At 41.6% G+C, this 19,208-nt stretch overlaps 1 protein-coding gene across 4 annotated transcripts in view; it reads left to right on the top strand.

Moving 5' to 3' along the window:
• The window catches only part of EIF4EBP2 (eukaryotic translation initiation factor 4E binding protein 2), a 25,707-nt gene continuing 6,499 nt past the window's right edge, over nt 1-19,208 (top strand). The window contains exons 1-3 of one of the 4 annotated variants that reach the window (XM_084997211.1): nt 1-126; nt 261-475; nt 17,674-17,859. In XM_084997211.1, the coding sequence (XP_084853337.1) occupies nt 331-475; nt 17,674-17,859 (331 nt within the window). In that variant the 5' untranslated portion in view covers nt 1-126; nt 261-330. The remainder of the gene's footprint in view (nt 127-260; nt 476-17,673; nt 17,860-19,208) is intronic. The other 3 variants (XM_084997209.1, XM_084997212.1, XM_084997213.1) reach the window with 3 other exon arrangements.

The following is a 19,208-nucleotide window of genomic DNA, read 5'->3' on the forward strand; positions in this document are numbered from 1 at the left end:
ACACTGGGCTCTCCCTGGCTCCCGCCTTCGCCCGCTTCCGGTCGTCGTCGTAGCCGCTGCTGCCGCTGCTGCTGCTGCTGCTGCTGAGGCTGCTGGCGGAGGCCGGAGGATCGGGCGGCGGCGGCAGCGGCGGCTGAGAGGGCGGCGGCGGCAGCGGAGCGGGACGAGGGAACGAGAGGAAGCGAGTGGGGAGCGAGCGGAGCACGTCCAGCCCCGCCCGCCCTTCCGCCCGCCAGAGCAGGAGCAGCCCGGGCCCCCAGCTGCCGCCGCCGCCGCCGCCGCCCGCCTGCCAGCCCGCGGGACAAAGCCTGAGAGCCCGCGCCCAGAGCCATGTCCTCGTCCGCCGGCAGCGGCCACCAGCCCAGCCAGAGCCGTGCCATCCCCACCCGCACCGTGCCCATCAGCGACGCCGCGCAGCTACCTCATGACTATTGCACCACGCCCGGGGGGACCCTCTTCTCCACCACGCCGGGAGGTGAGCGCCGGCCGCCCGCGCGGCCCTCACACGGAGCCTGCAGCGGGCTTCCGAGCGCGTCCGCGCCCGCCTCCGCGGTGTCCCCGCAGTTTCCCGCCACGGTCCTTTAACTCAGGGCGTGTCCACGCTGGGCCGCTGCGGCCACCCGTCTCCACCAAGGCCCCTCCCCCCCAGCCCCACCAAAGCCCCTGTGAGACTGCTTTTGAGGACCTTAACTTCGCGTTCTCGCCAGCAGCTCGATTCAGCGCGTGCCCACTCTGGGAACGTGGCTCTCCTGTAGCGACAAAAAGCCCTTGTTCCCGCTTCGTGGCAGGTTTTTGTACTCGACCCAGTTTTCTCCGCTTCGCTCCTCTCCCGAGCAAATTTGTCTACACTTGGCCTGCATTCACTCCCTCACTCCGCGTTACCTCTGTCTCTTACAAATTGTGTATTTGTGCACATTCATGCTTGATTTCGGAGCTGTCTCCTGGACGTTTTTAGAAAGGAAGTCGAGAGATTTCGCTCCTGGGACCCTGCGATGACTTGTTTTGCTGCTTTTAGAACACCAGGAGGAGACTGGAATGCGGAGTTTGGAAGCCTCGCCCAGTGTTATCCTGCTTTGACAGCATTGTTTACACTGCTGGACGAGGCCCCACGGGTGGGGGGAGTCCCCAGGCTGGAGGAGGAATGCTAAAATAATGCTCAAGTAATGGCCCAGGGAAAGGAGCACTGGCAGCCTTGAGGGTAGAGTTCTAGCTGCCACGCTTTTGGAAATAAGCTGAAGAGAGCATTGGCAAGGAGGGCACCCTCGCCGGTGGGATTGCTTGATCCTGGGGAAAGGGCCGTGCAGAGCGAGGTTCCTGAGTATTGCTTTTCAAAGTACGACCAGGAACTGTTTACCGGGAAGAACACTGGGGTAGAGGTGAAGAGCGTTGAATTAATTGGTCACGGGAAAAGGGAGCTCAAAGGTTGTCTTGTCTCCTGACTGGGCTTTTCTCCAGAGGGAGGAGACTGGAGAGTGATTTTTGAGGGACATTTTGAAGGAAATGGTGCTTCATTTTAACTTCTTAACTTTGCCTTACGGTGTTGGGATGGCCTCTGGCTAGAGGATTGGGGCTTTGCTGGCAGCCTCTGCAGTCTACAAGATTGCTAGCTTCATTCCTGTGGGCTGGACTCACCAGTTGTACTACAACCAATCCCCCTGCACTTAGGCCTGGCAATCCTTTCATCGGTTGCACAATAGCAAGGCCGGTAGAATAAGATCTTCTTGCCAACAAGGGATGAAAATCCAGGGGAGAGCTGTACGGAGGAACCCTGCCAGGCCACTCTAGGGGTGGGGTGGCTGCCTTGGAAGACTTTTCAGTGACCCAGGCATGATGAAGTTCATCAATATGTATGGAAAGCGGGTCTTAAGGAAATTTTAACTTTGTAAAACACTGACGTTTCTAGTGTAGTGGCTCCTGATCTATCTGCTCAAGGCCAGCCTCTGAGCATACTGAAATCTTGCCTTTCAATTGTGAAAGATTTTGGCAGACCAGAATCTGCTCCAGATAGTATTGCCTCGATCTTGAACTGACAGCTTTTAAGAAATGGATATTGTTTTCAAAGGTGACGTAAAGGGATTTGTAAGTTCTTCCAGAATTCTTTGTGAATTCTCTAATGCAGTGCTTCCAGCACTTCAGAACATATGTCATAGTAACAACTACACTCAGATATTATTTATTTGAGGAAGGAACTAAACTTTTAGCTGTATATTAATCATTAATCCCCTGAGGGAAGAACCTCAGGGGCACCCTTTTGGCCTGTTTTAAACAGCCAAGCCACCATGCTTTTATAGTAAGGGCATAGTCTTTAAGCCTGTCTCATAGTCTGGATTAGTTCCTTCAATGCTTGGAAAGATTCTGCCAGAATTACTGATTCATTGACCTTTCCTCCCTGCATGAATAGTCACCACTGCATTCTCAAATATCATTTAACCTATCTCCAGATAGTTTCTACAGAATTTTTTATTTCAGATTTAAATACTTGTTGTCTTACCTCATCAATTATAGTAAGCTGGTATTTTTTGGTAGAGCACATTGTAGATTTTTAACACAAAGACTTAGAGAATGTATTTATGGGGTTGGATTTAATCACTGTTTTATAACAAGTAACTCTAAGTGCTGCTTAGATGTTCAGTACTTAATGATTTAACATTGCCCTTTTGGAAAATTTCCAGTTTATTTTATTTTATTTTATTTTATTGCTTTTTAGGGTCACACTCGTGGCATATGGAGGTTCCCAGGCTAGGGATCAAATCCGAGCTGTAGCCGCCGGCCTTGCCACAGCCATAGCAACGCCAAATCCGAACCACATCTGTGACCTACACCACAGCTCCCAGCAATGCCAGATCCTTAACCCACTGTGCGAGGCCAGGGATCAAACCCGCAACCTCATGGTTCCTAGCTGGATTCATTTCTGCTGAGCCATGATGGAAACTCCAAAAATTTCCAATTTTCTGATGATTTGTTTATCTCTTGTTACAGTTCCCTTCCTCCTCCAATGTAATTTTCCTTCCCTGAAGCAGGGTTGTTGTTTGGTCAACTCTAGGCACCTGAATTAATGTGGTTAGCTATCTTAAATGAGTTTTGAGGGCCCAGCGCAGTGCTTTGCACAAAAGGGGACAAAGTTGGAAATGCAGTCTTTGCTCAGAATGGTCTTAAAATCTTGGTGGGGCTTAGGAGTGGAAAAGCTTTTTATCTCTAAAACAAAAAACTTATAAACAGTCAAGTGCTAACATGTATTTCAGACTTGAAAATGTTTAGAAAAGTGATAGTAGGTTTGTACTGGAAATCTCTATTTAGTAGGAAGGAAGGGAATTAGAATTTCCTGTCTCAAACTTCTGGAAATCTTCTAGAGTGTCATATACATGTCAGAGCATTTCAGAATAACAGTTGATGTGCTGAAGGCCCTAAATGATGAGACTGGGCAGGTACCTTCATAGCATAAGAACACAACATGGTGGGAGTTCCTGTCATGGCGCAGTGAGTGGTTAACGAATCTGACTAGGAACCATGAGGTTTTGGGTTCAATCCCTGGCCTTGCTCAGTGGGTTAAGGATCTGGTGTTGCTGTGAGCTGTGGTGTAGGTCACAGACAAGGCTTGGATCCCATGTTGCTGTGGCTCTGGCGTAGGCCGGTAGCTACAGCTCCGATTAGACCCCTAGCCTGGGAACCTCCATATGCCATGGAATTGGCCCAAGAAATGGCAAAAAGACAAAAGAAAAAAAAAAAAAAACCACGGTGAACTTAAGGGCCTCTACTCACAGAGGATACAGCTTACCCTAGTCTTGAAAAGCTTTCTCAAAATTGCCTTCCTTCGGTTTGAAAGATGAGAGGTGGGTGAAAACACAATTGCTGTAGCCTTTTCTATTTTTCATATTTTTAGAAGAGTATCTTTTCTCATTATTAAGGAAGGGTAATTTTTTTTTTTTCAGTCGTCCTGCAGCATATGGTGATCCTGGGCCAGGGATCTGAGCCAAGCCACAGTTGTGACCTACACCACAGCTGCAGCAACACCAGATCCCTTAACCCAGTGTGCTGGGCTGGGGACTGAACCTGTATCCTGGTGGTGCAGAGATGCTACTGATCCCGTTCCCCCACAGTGGGGACTCCAGGAAGAGTTTTGTTTGTTTGTTTTGTCTTTTTGCTATTTCTTGGGCCGCTCCAGTGGCACATGGAGGTTCCCAGGCTAGGGGTCTAATTGGAGCTGTAGCCACCAGCCTACTCCAGAGCCACAGCAACGTGGGATCCGAGCCATGTCTGCAACCTACACCACAGCTCACGGCAACGCCGGATCATTAACCCACTGAGCAAGGACAGGGACCGAACCTGCAACCTCATGGTTCCTAGTCGGATACATTAAACACTGCGCTACAACGGGGACTCCAGGAAGAGTTTTTTAACTCTAAAATTTTTGAGGAGTTCCTGTCAAAGGAAGAACCAAATGCCATCCCCATTCCTCTACAGGCAGAAGAAACAAAACAAAACATATCTAATGGCTTTTTTTTTTTTTTTTTGGTCTTGAATTTATTCAAAATTTTTATTTTATTTTATTTTATTTATTTATTTATTTTTGTCTTTTTGCTATTTTTTGGGCCGCTCCCGCGGCATATGGAGGTTCCCAGGCTAGGGGTCGAATTGGAGCTGTAGCCACCGGCCCACGCCCAGAAGAGATTGTGGCCCACACCAGAGCCACAGCAACGCGGGATCCGCTTCTAGACTCAATGAAAGGTAAAGTTACTACAGTTGGCCTCACTTAAAGAGATCTTCTTCCTCTAGAATGCTAGCTAATGCAGTGCTTTCTGCTACTTTATTTTTTAATAGGTTCTGAACTGCCTCCTTGTGGGAGAGCTGTGCTCTGGGGATTGAGCAGAAACATAGAGACCTCTTTTACCTTTTTTTTTTTTTTTCTTCCCTCTCTTTTCCTGCATAGTATCCTCATCAGCTATGGAAAAATAGGCTTGTTGCCATAACAAGAGCACCAGAGAGGAACTAACTATGATGGACTGAAGTCTTGTTCATAGCCTGAGCTTCCTCTCTGGCAGCTGGAGGGTTGCTGTGACTGACTGGCTGGGGCAGAATTATCTGAAGGCCATTGGAAGTGTCTGGGAGTAAAAGAGAAGACAGCAAGGAGGGAAGAAAAGCAGCTTGGAATGAGCTCTAATAAAGTCAAGAGTATTTGGAGCGGGGGATCCTGTGTGTTAATCATTTCCTTTCTTGAGAGAAATGAATGGGGCTCTGTGTAGATATGGGGAATGAAGACCAGTTTCTCACTGTCATAAAATTTCTAATTCAGTTTATTTCAGGCCGAAAACTTCTGAACCAGCAAATGTACTTGTTTGGCTCTCTAGCTTGGGTTATTAACCAAAGGGCGTCATGATTTCATGTGAGAAGTGCATGGAAAACATGATGAAAGGTGTCCAATCCGTTTGTCTTGTGTTCAGGGAAGATGGCATTTCTCAGAGTAAGACAAATTAATGTGTATTGTCATTCCAGAGGAGATTTGGCTTTAGTCTCATCTTTATCAGCTGCCAAAGTATATATTAGAAGATGTAGCTCAGTTTTATGTTGGGTACTGTTGGTATCATACAGTTTACTGTTGAGGGACTGCATCCTAAGCCTGGGAAGGTAGCTGTCCTGGTGTCCAAAGCATATAGCGGTGCATTATGTGGAAGGAGTGCCTCTGCCTGCCCCCAGTCAGATGCAGCCTGACCAGGGCAAACAGCTCTTCTGTGCTGATAGTGCAGCATGCATGGCAGGTGACACAACTCCTTTTAGCTCTCCTGAGGCCTGTGTGTGAAACAGGAGGGATGAGCCTGCAAACTGGCACTACCAGGGTTGTTCTGCAAGACTTTTTATGAGGACTGGAGGCTTCGTGCATGGTTTGGAGATACTGTAGGCTTGACTGCTTTTGTGTGTGTGTGTGTGTGTAAAGATTTGCAAACCAAACGGTAAAGATAATGTGGGAAAGCTGGTTCATCTGGTTGGAGGGGAAGAGAGCATGAGCAGGACAATCTTGGTGAAGGATAGACCTTTTTCTTGGCTCCCAAGTCTTTAGGTGAAAAAATTAATGTTTAAGGAATTCCTTGGCAGTGCAGTGGGTTAAGGATCTGGTGTCGTCATTCCTCTGGCTGGGGTTTGATCCCTGTCTGGGAACTTCTGCATGTCTTGGGAACAGCCCCCCCCCCCCCCATTTAATGTTTAAAAGATTTTTGCTGCTCCATTTATGCTAGAACAAAAGTTAGTTGAAACTTATAGTCATTCAGCTTATTGAATAGGTAAGGCCTATGCTACCACTTTCAAATTTCATCATCAAACTTGGTTTTTTGAAGACCCTTTAAAACCTGTGTTTTAGGAGTTCCCATTGTGGCTCAGCAGTAGTGACAAACCCCGACTAGTATCCATGAGCATGCGGGTTCAATCCTGGCCTCGCTCAGGGGATAGGGGATCCGGCATTGCCGTGAGCTGTGGTGTAGTTCGCAGATGCAGCTTGGATCAGGAGTTGCTGTGGCTGTGGTGTAGGCTGGCAACTGTAGCTCGGACTTGACCCCTAGCCTAGGAACTTCATATGCCAAGGTGCAGCCCTAAAAAACACAAAAACAAAACACTGTTTTTAACACCCAGTAGCCATCTCTCCCATGTGTGGCTAGTTTTTAAAGGCCTTCACCTGGTTCTCAGGCCATAGCTTGAAGCTAAAAGTTCAGAAATTTTATGTATTTACATCTAAATAAATAATCTTTTCACCTCTTTAGAGCAAATGCCCTGACAAACTGAAGCTGTTCATTTCATTAAGTAGTTTTAGAAAGTAAAAAATCTTAACAGGTAGGGAATAATTAACTGGAGAATACAGTTCAGTTCTTGTAGATTCCTTGGCATTTTCATCCTTGCACAGAGATAGTTTTACTTCTTCCTTATCATTCAAGGTGGCTTTTATTTGTTTTTCTTGCCTAGTTGCCCAGGTTAGAACTAGAACCTTCAGTATAGTATGAACAAAAATGGCAAGAGAGTGAGAACAGGGACTCTTAACTTGTCCTCAGTATTAGGGGGAAACCTCCAGTCTTTCATCATTAGGAAGGGTGGTAGCTGTGGTTTTTCATAGATGTCCTTTATCAGGTTCAGGAAATTCCTTTTTATTCCTAGTCTGTTGAATGTTTTTATTTGGAAAGGGTGTTGGATTTTGTCAAAAGCTTTTTTTTTTTTTTTGCATCTGTTGAGATGATCATGTGACTTTTGTGTTCTATCGATATGATACATTAATTATTTTCAGATGTTGAACCAGCCTCACATTCCTGGGATAAATCCCATTTGATAATGGTATATAATCCTTTTTATATGTTGTTAATTCAGTTTACTAATATTTGGTTGAGGACTTTTGCATCTATATTCACAAGGGATATTAGTCTATATTTTTCTAGTGATATCATTTGCTGGCTTTGGTATCAAAGGTAGTGCTCACCGGAATTCCCGTCGTGGTGCAGCGCAAACAAATCTGACTAGGAATCATGAGGTTGTGGGTTCAATCCCTGACCTCGCTCAGTGGGTTAAGGATCTGGCATTGCCGTAAGCTGTGGTATAGACTGCAGACATGGCTTGGATCCTGCATTGCTGTGGCAGTGGTGTAGGCCACCAGCTATAGCTCCAATTCGACTCCTAGCCTGGCAACCTCCATATGCTGTGGGTGCAGCCCTAAAAAGCAAAAAAAAAAAAAAAAAAAAAATAAGGGAGGGGGGCAATGCTCTCCTTATTCAATTTTAAATTTTGGGGGAATGGCCTGGTGTGTATAGCAGAAGTACTGACTGGTGAAGATAGACCATTGGTCTTTAGCTTCTAAGAGGTACCTCTCAGAAAGTGTGAGAGCCTTGTGTTTCATTTTAAAATGCTATAATTAATCCTTTGGAACTCAGAGAAGTGTTCATCTCATCACCAGAGAATATTTATTTTAAAGTTGAGCTGCTTTTACATTGAAATAAAACCACTCTCCCCTGATAAGTTCCTAGAACCATTGTGAATAGGCAGCACATAAAAACAGTGACCTAAACCAGTGATCTCCAGTAGGCTTTTGCCTCTTACAAACTTTATTGATAAAGGTTCAAGTTCTTTTACTGTAAGTGAAAGTAGAAAATATTGATAGATATGCATTGTTTTTATTTTTTTAAAAGCGCCCGGAGCTCACTTGTGGTGCAGCATATTAAGGATCTGGTGTTACTGCAGCAGCTTGGGTCGCTGCTAAGGCGTGGGTTCAGTTCCTGACCCAGGAAATTCCATCAGCTGCAGGCATAACCAGAAAAAAGAAAAACAAAAAAAGAAACCAGTGCCTGAGAGGAGTGAACTTGGGAGGAAAACAGATAGTGGGAATGAAAGCCAGGCTTGGATCTGAGAGCTTTCCCCATACCAAAGCAGTGAGCCTTCATTAATTATTAGCATTAGAGGCTGAACCACATCTGTGGAATCTAATCCAAAGAATTGATCCAGGATGCAACAATCTGGCAAATCCAACCAGCATTTTCCTAGAATCAGAGTCAGGCATTTCTTTGGAGAAAATTTATTTCAAGATAAATGTTCAAGCCCAAACAGACGTGGACATACTTGATGTACTTTTATTTTGACCCAGATTTTCTGATGGTCAAGGCTAGGTAGACTTAAAATTGGTTGGCATTTATTTGAGATTAGTTTGTGGTTTGTATACCACTTTGGAGCTGATATTAACTGAAAAGATTGTTTCACATCATTTTGCAGCCAAGACTCAAGCGAGCCAGATTTGCTTAGAGTGCCTTGCTTATTTGTGTTGGTCTCCTGACTCATGTCACTGTGTGATCTTGCACAAATATGTTTAACTTCTTTGGATGTTAGTTTCTTCATCTGTAAAATGGCAGGCTTCTTCCAGAGCCTGTCTAAGCCTCTTCTAACACTGGACCTTCTGAATAGGAACATTGTCATTATCAGCTTCCCTTTCAGCCTAGGTGTGTGTCCTTCTGTTGGCCGTGTCCAACATGATTGGGCAGGGAGCCATCCTTCGACGTTAATATCTCAGAAATCTTTGCTCCAGGTTGTTGAGATTCACAGTTAATCCAAGGACGGTAGGGTTGGCTTTTCACAAACCTCGGCTATCTTCCATTTGCCATGATTATGTAGCCATAGTAAGTTATAAGATCCTGACGCTCCAGTTGTGCCTTTTGTTGATGTAAAAGTTGTTCCTCTCTTGGTTGTATTAGCACTTTAGGGATTTGATGGTTGTACACACCAAACGTGGTTTGGCCACCATCAGCCTCCCTGGAGGAAACTGGATTAGGCAGCTTTTAGATTCCTCTAAGTTACCTGGCATAGAGCTTTTAGGAGTCTGTTGTTTCATCCAGAGCCTCCATGAAGAACAGATGTCTAAAACTGAAGTTCATTCAAGAATGTTCTCTAACACAGACCTTCTTAATCATCCTCCCAAGCAGGAAGAATAAAAAGAGAAAACCACTTTCTTTTTAAGTCCTTTCTGTATTTTCACTTCTTAGTTTCCTTTCTTATTATTGGGGGGTGGGGGAGGAAAGAGGGAAAAGAGGCAGACTTAACCTCTTACCTTTCTGAGTGTATTAGAAGTACTTGCTGCTTGTGCATCTTGTATCTGTTTCTTATATCTCGATGGGCTCTTACATGAGGCATAGATAGAGAATTATCAAGAATTCCTAATGGAACACTTAGGTTATTTGCCAAGTGCTTTGTTTCTTTGTCAATTCAGTTTCTAAATTTGAAGGATACCGTGCTTCTTCATGGCTTTAGTTATATAAGTATATATAACTATACTATATATATATATAACTATATGTATATATAACTATATGTATATACTATATATATATATAACTATATGTATATATAGTTAGATATACTATAACGTTTGCAAATACTTTTTTGAGCCACTTGCTCTCCCAATTCCTTATAATATTTTTAGTAATTTCTCTCCACTTTTTAAAAATTTTTATTTTTATTTTACATTAGGGTATAGTTGATTTACATTGTTGTGTCAGTTGCAGGTGTATAGCAGAGTAATTCACTTAGACATATATGTCTATCCATCCTTTTTCAGATTCTTGTCATAGAGTTCCATGTGCTATGTAGTAGGTCTTTGTTGATTATCCTTTTTATATGTAGTAGTGTGTATATGTTAACCCCGAACTCCTAATTTATCCTTCCCGCATTTCCTTCCCCCTTTGGTAACCGTAAGTTTGTTTTCTATGTCTGTGAGTCTGTTTCTGTTTTGTAAATAAGTTCATGTGTATTACATGTTAGGTGCCACATACAAATGATAACATATGGTATTTGTCTTTCTCCTTCTTACTTAATATCACTTAGTATGATAATGTCTACGTCCGTACATGTTGCTTTAAATATCATTATTTCATTCTTTTTTTATGGCTGAGTAGTCCATTGTATATATATGTACCACATCTTCTTTATCCATTCATCTGCAGCTGAATATTAGGTTGCTTCCATGTCTTGGCTATTATAAATAGTGCTGCAATGAACATTGGGTACATGTATCTTTAAGAATTAGAGTTTTCTCTAAGTATATACCCAGGAGTGGGATTGCTGGATCATATAGCAACTCTATTTTTAGGTTTGTTTTTTTTTTTTCTTCAGAACCTCCACAGTGTTTTCCATAGTGGCTACATGGGTTCACATTCCCATCAGCAGTGTAGGAGGGTTCCCTTTTCGACATACTTTCTGTAACATTTGTTATTTGTAGACTTTTTAATGATGGCCCTTCTGACCAGTGTGAGGTGATACCTCATTGTAGTTTTGCTTTGCATTTCCCTAATAATTAGTCATGTTGAGCATCTTTTCATGTGCCTGTTGGCTGTCTGTATGTTTTCTTTGGAGAAATGTCTATTTAGGTGTTATGCTGATTTTTTTTATTGGGTTTTTGTTTTCTTGTTACTGAGTTGTATGAGCTGTTTGTGTGCTTTGGAAATTAAGTCTTTGTTGTTCACAAATATTTTCTTCCATCCTGTAGAATGTCTTTTAATTTTGTTTATGGTTTTCATTGCTATTTTAACACTTTCTCTTGATCTTAAATTTTTTTTTTTTTTTTGGAGGGGAGGAAGCTTTAAAAAACAGATTTCAGTTCTATTCTGTTACTTTTCTGAAGGCTGGAAGTCTGAAGTCAAGTATATTTCTTATTGTAGTAAAATATAAATAACACAAAATTTACCATTTTAACCATTTTTAAGTGTACAGCATCTTCCCAAACGCAAACTTTTTACCCATCAAGCAGTAACTCCCTGTTACCTACTCCCTCCAGCCCTTGGCAATTATCCTTCTACTTTTTGTCTCTATGAATTTAACTAGTCAAGGTACCTCATATACATGGAGTCATGAAATATTTGTCTTTTGTGACTGGCTTGTTTGACTTAGCAAGATGTCTTCAATATTCATGCAGTTACCCTTTTATTTTTCTTTTACATTTATTTTTTATACCTATGAAAATTAAGTTTAAAAGTCACATAGGGGAGTTCCCATCGTGGTGCAGTGGTTAACGAATCCGACTAGGAACCATGAGGTTGCGGGTTCGGTCCCTGCCCTTGTTCAGTGTGGGTTAACGATCCGGCGTTGCCGTGAGCTGTGGTGTAGGTTGCAGACGCGGCTCGGATCCCGCGTTGCTGTGGCTCTGGCATAGGCCAGTGGCTACCGCTCCGATTCGACCCCTAGCCTGGGAACCTCCATATGCCACCGGAGCGGCCCAAAGAAATGGCAAAAAGACCAAAAAAAAAAAAAAAAAAAAAAAGTCACATAGTATTATTATTAGGCTAGTAACAAAAAGTGGCACTCTTTTTTTGGCTGCACCTGTAGTTTGCTGAAGTTCTCAGGCCAGGGATCAAATCCAAGCCACAGCAGTGACAATACAGGATCCTCAACCTGCTGTGCCACCAGGAGAACCCCTCCAAAAGCAGCATTCTTAGGCCCCATCTCCTTTCATCTATCTAGTTCTACTAACCAGAGAAACCATTTTAAAATCTTTTAGCTATTTCTTCTAGCATTTATCTTTGGATTTCTGAATAACATGATTTAATGCTGTTTCTTTGTTTTAGATATTAACAGTTTCTACTATAGAAGAAGAGGATCTAGTTGCTATATACACCTTCCTTCTAATATATATACTTTTACCTCCCATCCTCCTAATTTAATCTTTTAATCCATTTTGGTTAAATTAATATTAAATTTAGGTAAATATTAAATACAAATGTGGCTAACACTGTTGGTTTCCAACCCAACAGCTTTTCACTATTCCATGCTAGCCCAGATTTCCTCTTTTTTTTTTTTTTTAAGTGGTAATGTGCCAAGCCCTAAAAAATCCACCCTGACTACTCTATGGCTTCCCTAGTGTCTGGTCTATTGGACATCTGATTGAGTTTTGGCCTAATGATTGTAGGGGGAAGTCCACTAAAGGCTTTCTGAGAAAGATGTTACTCTCCAGTGGAGAAAATCTCCTGGAGGCCAGCCCTGTCTGACTCCACACTCTCCCTTCTTACCTGGAATATTGTTGGGAGGGTGTAGGTTCATCTCAGCCTTCTTGGAGGGTTTTGTCACCAGCTCTTCAGGCTATTCAATTTGGGCAAGTTACTTAATGTTTCTTGTTCTGAGCTGTCTGTTTGCATAAGTGGATGCTTAATTCTAATTCTGCAAGCACCTTTAGTTAAGCAATTTTATGATAAGGACCCTGTGAAAGTGTAATAACTTACCTGTTAGTTAACCATGTAACAGTGGACTTTTTCTAGATGGTTTTATTTCAGGTTATGCAGTTTATTGGGTATACATAGCTTAATGCATGGATTAATTACCATTTAATCTAAGCCCCTTGGTCTTGAAAGAGGCCCTTAGACTTGAATGACCTTATTTCTATACCAGCCATCTTGGCAAGCATAATTTGAGGTCTCATTCATTTGCCTTGTTTCTGCCATTTGAAAATCACTAGTTTTTAGATCAAAAAGTAGCTTTTTCCCCCTCCTTTCTTTTCTCCATCAAAGGGACTCAGTTTTACTCTCATGTTTTCCTAACTGTGAGCATTTAGAAAGTGCTTGGTCAGGGTATTAGATTTATTTGATAAGCAAATCTAGTCCCCAAGGGCTGAAGAACGTTTATAAATATCCAGGGTTATCCTAGATCTAAAGGTTCCTTTTTGTTCTGAAATCCAAATAGGAAGACTAAAGTAATATATGCATGTTTTAAAGACAAAATAGAAAAAGTGAACAGAAGCACATAAACTGCAAAGCAAAAGCCGGTAGACTACTACTTTCAACAGTTTCCGTTTATGGTGATTTTATTGGTTATACCACTGTTGCTGTAAATAATACATGTATACCACAGTTCCTTGATTTCTTAACATTGGGTAATACTGTTGATTCCTTGTTATGAAAATGAGGAATATGGGACACTTTCATTACTTTCTACCTCTCCTTTCCCCTTCTCTCCATTTACCCATTTCTGTAAATTGTTTTATAGTTTTTGGTTTTTCTGGGTAGTTACCTTTAAAACTTTAAATGACATAGTTAAACTTCTTTGTCTCAGTCTGTCAATTTTAGTGCTCCACTGTATGAGATTATACTCTCCACATAGCTGATCCCATTGCTCCACAGTGGGAACTCCTGGATTCTCTTTTAAACCCTCCATCCAGTTGATTAAAATCATGCTCTGTTTTAATGTTGTGCTATATATGCAAGCTATGGATATCATGTATGATGGGGTTTCTTTACCCTTAGGAATTTATGGCTAACTTGTTTCTAATTAGTTGTAGATGCATTGATTGACGTTGCTTTGGGCTGATATGAATGGGGCTGGCAGTTGAAATTTGAATTTCTTGGTTTAGAAACTGTATGTCTATACATGTCTATGTATAAGTGACCCTGAATATTTTAGGTTTTTTTAATTAGTTGTAATTCATATTATTTCCCAGTAAACACAACAAAGTAATTCCCTAGCATTTTATTCATAGTCAAATCTTAATGCTTTTCTTTTAACAATTTTGGTTTTTGAATGTCAGATGCTTTTGAATTACACCATAGCATCCTTAGTCACTGAGAGGTTGATTTTCTCTCTGTCTCTCTCTCTCTTTTTGGGGGGGGGGCCTATATATCTGCTACATTTTTTTTTTTTTTGGCTTGCAGTAATCTAAAATTCAAACTCCTAAAACAGTATGGTTTTGTTCTCATATTTTCCCTGCCCATATTTGAGAACATTAACATCATCAGTTAAGACACTAGTTCTTCAGGGTGTCTTCGTTTCAAAATTATTTACTATGTACATTTAAAACCAAACATATCTTTAAAATATCTAAAAAACTATTAGAACTAATAAGTTAGTTTAATAAGTTACAAAATACAAGATTGGTATACAAAAGCCAATTGTGTTTCTATGCACTTGCAATGAACAATCCAAAAATAAAATCAAGAAAATAATTTTAGGAGTTCCCGTCATGGTACAGCGGAAACAAATCCAACTCGGAACCATGAGGTTTCAGATTCCATCCCTGGCCTCGCTCAGTGGGTTAAGGATACGGCATTGCCGTGAGCTATGGTGTAGGTCACAGACTCGGCTCGGATCCCATGTTGCTGTGGCTCTGGCGTAGGCTGGCAGCTGCAGCTCCGATTAGACCCCTAGCCTGGGAACCTCTGTATGCCGTGGGTGTGACCCTCAAAAGACAAAAGACAATTAAAAAAAAGAAAAAGAAAATTTCATAAAAATAATAAAATATAATAAAATAAATAAATAGAAAGTCATTCCATGTTCATGGATTTATGGATCAGAAGACTTAATATTGTTAAGATGGCACTACTCCCCAATATTCAGCACAATCCCTGTCAAAATTCCAACTGGCTTCTTTGCAGAAGTTAACAAGCTGACCCTAAAATTCATACAATATTTTAAGGGAACTAAAATAGCCCAGGTAATCTTGAAAAAGAAAAACAAATTTAGAAGACTCACACTTGATTTGAAAAAGTTACTACAAATCAAGACAGTGTCTTACCGCCATAAGGAGACATATAGATCCATGGACATCCAAAAATAAAGCCTCACAATTAGTCTTTGACAAGGGTGTTAAGACAATTAAATGGGGAAAGAATAGTCTTTTCAACAAATAATGCTGGTGCAGCTGGATATCCACATACAGAAACTGAAATTGGACCTCATGGCTCAAAGATCAAAAACATCAGGGCTAAAATCATAAAACTCTTAGAAGAAAATGTAGGCACAAATCTTTATGACCTCAGTTAGGCAATAGTTTCTTAGCTATTATACCAAAAGCACAAGGAACAAAAGAAAAATATATAAATTGGGCTTTATAAAAATTAAAAACTTTGAGGCTTCAAAGAATACCATCACAGAAGTGAAAAGGCATCCCATAAAATAGAAAATATTTGCCAAGCATATATAAATAAGAAATTTGTATTCATAACATATAAAGAACTCTTTAGAATTCAGTGATAAAAAGACAACCCATTAAAAAATGGCCAAAGGGGAGTTCCCACTGTGGCATGGTGGCTGCAGCATAGGTTGCAGATCCAGCTCTGATCCGATGCTGTTGTTGCTATGGCTTAGGCCCCAGCTGCAGCTCTGATTGCGTCCCTGGCCCAAGAACTTCCGTATATAGCTGCAAGTGTGGCTGTAAAAAAATACACACACACACACACATCCACACAAAAACTTGTACATGAATTTATAGCAGCATTATTCAAGTGGAAGCAACCCAGGTTCCATCAACTGATTAACTGATAACATGTGATGTGTACATACAATGGAGTCTTACTTGTCAATAAAAAAAAATGAAGTACAGTTGATCTTTGAACAATGTAGGGGTTAATGTGAGTATAACTTGTAGTTGGAGCTTGCATCTGCGGATTCAACCAACCATTGACCATATAGTACTACTGAAAAATAGTTCAGGAGTTCTCTTGCAGTCTAGGGGATTAAGGATCCTAGTCTGTCACTACTGTGGCGTGGATTTGATCCCTGGCCCTGGAACTTCTGCATGCCACAGGACAAAAAAAGAAAAATAATTCCAACCTGCACTGTTCAAGGGTCAGCTGTTCTGATAAATGCTAAACACGAATGAATCTTGAAAACCTGCAAGTGAAAGAAGCAGTCATAAAAGACCATATATTGCATGATTGCATTTATATGAAATGTTCAGAATAGGAAAAACTATAGAGACAGAAATTAGTGGTTGACTAGGCTGGAGAGATTGGAGGAAAGAGGAGGGACTGCAAAATGTTAAGTGGGTTATCTTTTGGGAATGATGACAGTGTTCTAAAGTAGATTGTGATGATGGTTGCACAATTCTTTGAATATACTAAAAACTATTGACTCAGACACTTTAAATGAATGAATTGAACATGAGTTATATCTCAAAAGAGTAAGAATGTATTTTATCACCTCTGCAAAGCTGTAGGAGTTCTTCAGAGTGCCTCTTATATGTCACACATTTAGGTAGAATCTCTACTACTTATTTTCCACTTGGTTCAATTACAGTTCGTTCTATGTCATTGCTAATAAATTTAGAGAGAAAGTTTGCTTGTATCCTTGCATTTTTTTCACCACCTCACCCCCAGAGTTTCTAGGGTTGGTGTACTATAGAAGTGAGAAAATCTTATTCTGACTTGCAAGTTGAATGTTAATAAGAACATCTCACAGCGAACTTTACCCTTCTGAAACATAGCTGTGAAAAAAGTGAGGGTGACACAAATGTGCAAAATCTATCCACTAAGGTTACTTCCCTTTGTTCATTGGAAAGCCATCAGGCCTCTTCCCAGCCTATTTGCTCTTATTTTACATAGTGTTAAGCAAATCACGAATTCCCAAACCCAACAGGTTAGATCCATCAAGTTAGAATGGGTGTAAAGAGTGTGCTATAGTCTGAATTATGCCCCTCCATTCATAAATTAAAGCACTAACCCCCATAATGTGGTGATACTTAGAGGTGGAGCCTTTGGAGATAATTAGGTTTAGATGAAGTCCTGTGGGTGGGGACCTTCCCAATGCAATAGTGTCCATATCAAAAGAAATACCAGAGAGCTTGCTCCCCATGAGAGGACACAATGAGATGGTGTCTATCTACATGTCCAGAATAGAGCTCTCAGCAGAAACAAACCATGCTGGTATCTTGATCTTGCACATCTTAAGAACTGTGAGGAAATATATTTTTGTATAAGACACCCAGTCTATGCTGTTTGGTTGTGGCAGCCAGGCGGACTAAGACATGGAAAAAAGATGATTCTTAGCCTAACAGTGGGGGAGGAGCAAAGAAACCATGGTGAGGAGGGCCACAAGCACAACCTTGGCAATCCTATCCTGTATAGTATACGGAAAATGCAGAGCCTCAACCGGATAGGCCCTGAGACCTCCTAGGTCACTGTAATGAATGATTTTCATAATAATGACCCTGACTCACCAAGAAAGGGTTGAACTGTTTTTAAGGCAGTAAGAAGTTTTAAATCTGTATTAGAAAAATTTCCATCCAAAATAATTGACATCATTCATTTTTTGAAAATTGAACTTTAAGTTTTCTGCTCTCCAGAATGATTCATTCCTCATAATTTCAGCAGCCTTTTTGAGTTATTACTAAATTCTTATTTTTCAGAGCAAAAAAAGTGAAGGTAAATTTCTACTTTCCTTGTCCTAAAATGAAACCCTGTTTTCCAGGAACTCGAATCATTTATGATCGAAAGTTTCTGTTGGATCGTCGCAACTCTCCCATGGCTCAGACCCCACCCTGCCATCTGCCCAACATCCCAGGAGTCACCAGCCCTGGCACCTTAATTGAAGACTCCAAAGTAGAAGTAAACAATTTGAACAACTTGAACAATCATGACAGGAAGCATGCAGTTGGTAAGAGAATTCTGGTATTGGGGACCATGAGGGTAGCCCTAGGATTTGAATATCAGTTCTGCTGTAGGTTTGAAAAAATGCCGACACTTGAGTTGTAACTGATGTTCAGTTATATGTTGCTAAGATTCCCACCTCCCCCTACTCCCTTCACGAATGCTTGTTGAAATGTTCTAGAAGCCCTGAGTTCCAAATCATAACCAGGAGTTCCTGGAGTGGCTCAGTGGAAACAAATCTGACTAGTATCCATGAGGATGCGGGTTTGATCCCTGGCCTTGCTCAGTGGGTTAAAGATCTGGTGTTGCCATGAGTTATGGTATAGGTCGCAGATTCAGCTTGGATCCGGTGTTGCCATGGCGGTGGTGTAGGCCGGCAACTATAGCTCCAATTCAACTCCTAGCCTGGGAACTTCCATATGCCAAGGATGCAACCCTAAAAAGCAAAAATAAATAAATAAATAAGCCATAATCAAATCTAATCAAGGTGGGGTAGGCTGGGGGTTGGGGGAAGAACTCAAAATCAAGGAATAGTAAATCCCAAAGATGATTCCTTGAACCCAGGCTTTGTTAGGCTAAGGATAATACACATATGGAAACAAAACAATTTACTAGCTCCCATTTCTATCACTCTCAGGAAGTAGACCTTGCTTCTTACAGGAAGAATGTCCTTTTTATGGTGTAGGGAAAAGCAGTGTGATTTTTCACCCTGTTTTTTAGGACTGCCTGTAATATTTCAATACCCCACACACACACCCATGTGGAAGTTCCCAGGCTAGGGTTCGAAATCATGCCATAGCAGTGACCCAAGCCACTTCAATGACAATGCCAGATCTTTAACCCACTGAGCCATAAGGGAACTCCTCCTACACAACTTTATTAGTGAGTCCTCTTTGTGTCTGTGGAAACAAGAAGGAGGTGGAAATGGCCAGCTCCTAAAGTACACCTTGGGATGCACTCCATGACCCCTGTATACAAGCCAGCATTCTACCTCCTCAAATTCCAAATGAGTTTTTACTGGACACAGTGTCGATGCAGCACAGGACCAAAGTTCAGAGCCTCTGCAAGAGTGTGCTAACTTGATAGATGGCCAAGTGCTCCCCAGGAGCTCCTGTTTGGTCAACCTACAGACAAAGGGACACTTGGAAAGTTTTCTCTTGCGTCCTTTCCCCCAGTTGCTCCTCCTCATGGGTGATTTGACTGCCATTCTTTCCCCTCAACCCCACCCAGATTCAAAAGGTCAGCCAAGGAAAGCCCAATAGTTGTTTCAAGGCAGCAAAGAATGGAATGGTCTGAATTATTTTTTGATCTTGTGCTGAGGGAATGATAGTTAAAACTGTTTTGCTTTTCTTCTTA

This window comes from Sus scrofa, chromosome 14 (assembly GCF_054392235.1).
Source record: "Sus scrofa isolate SSC_HxYL_T2T_F1_AM1 chromosome 14, Sscrofa_HxYL_maternal_Yorkshire_Landrace_v2.0, whole genome shotgun sequence".
Lineage (NCBI taxonomy): Eukaryota > Metazoa > Chordata > Mammalia > Artiodactyla > Suidae > Sus > Sus scrofa.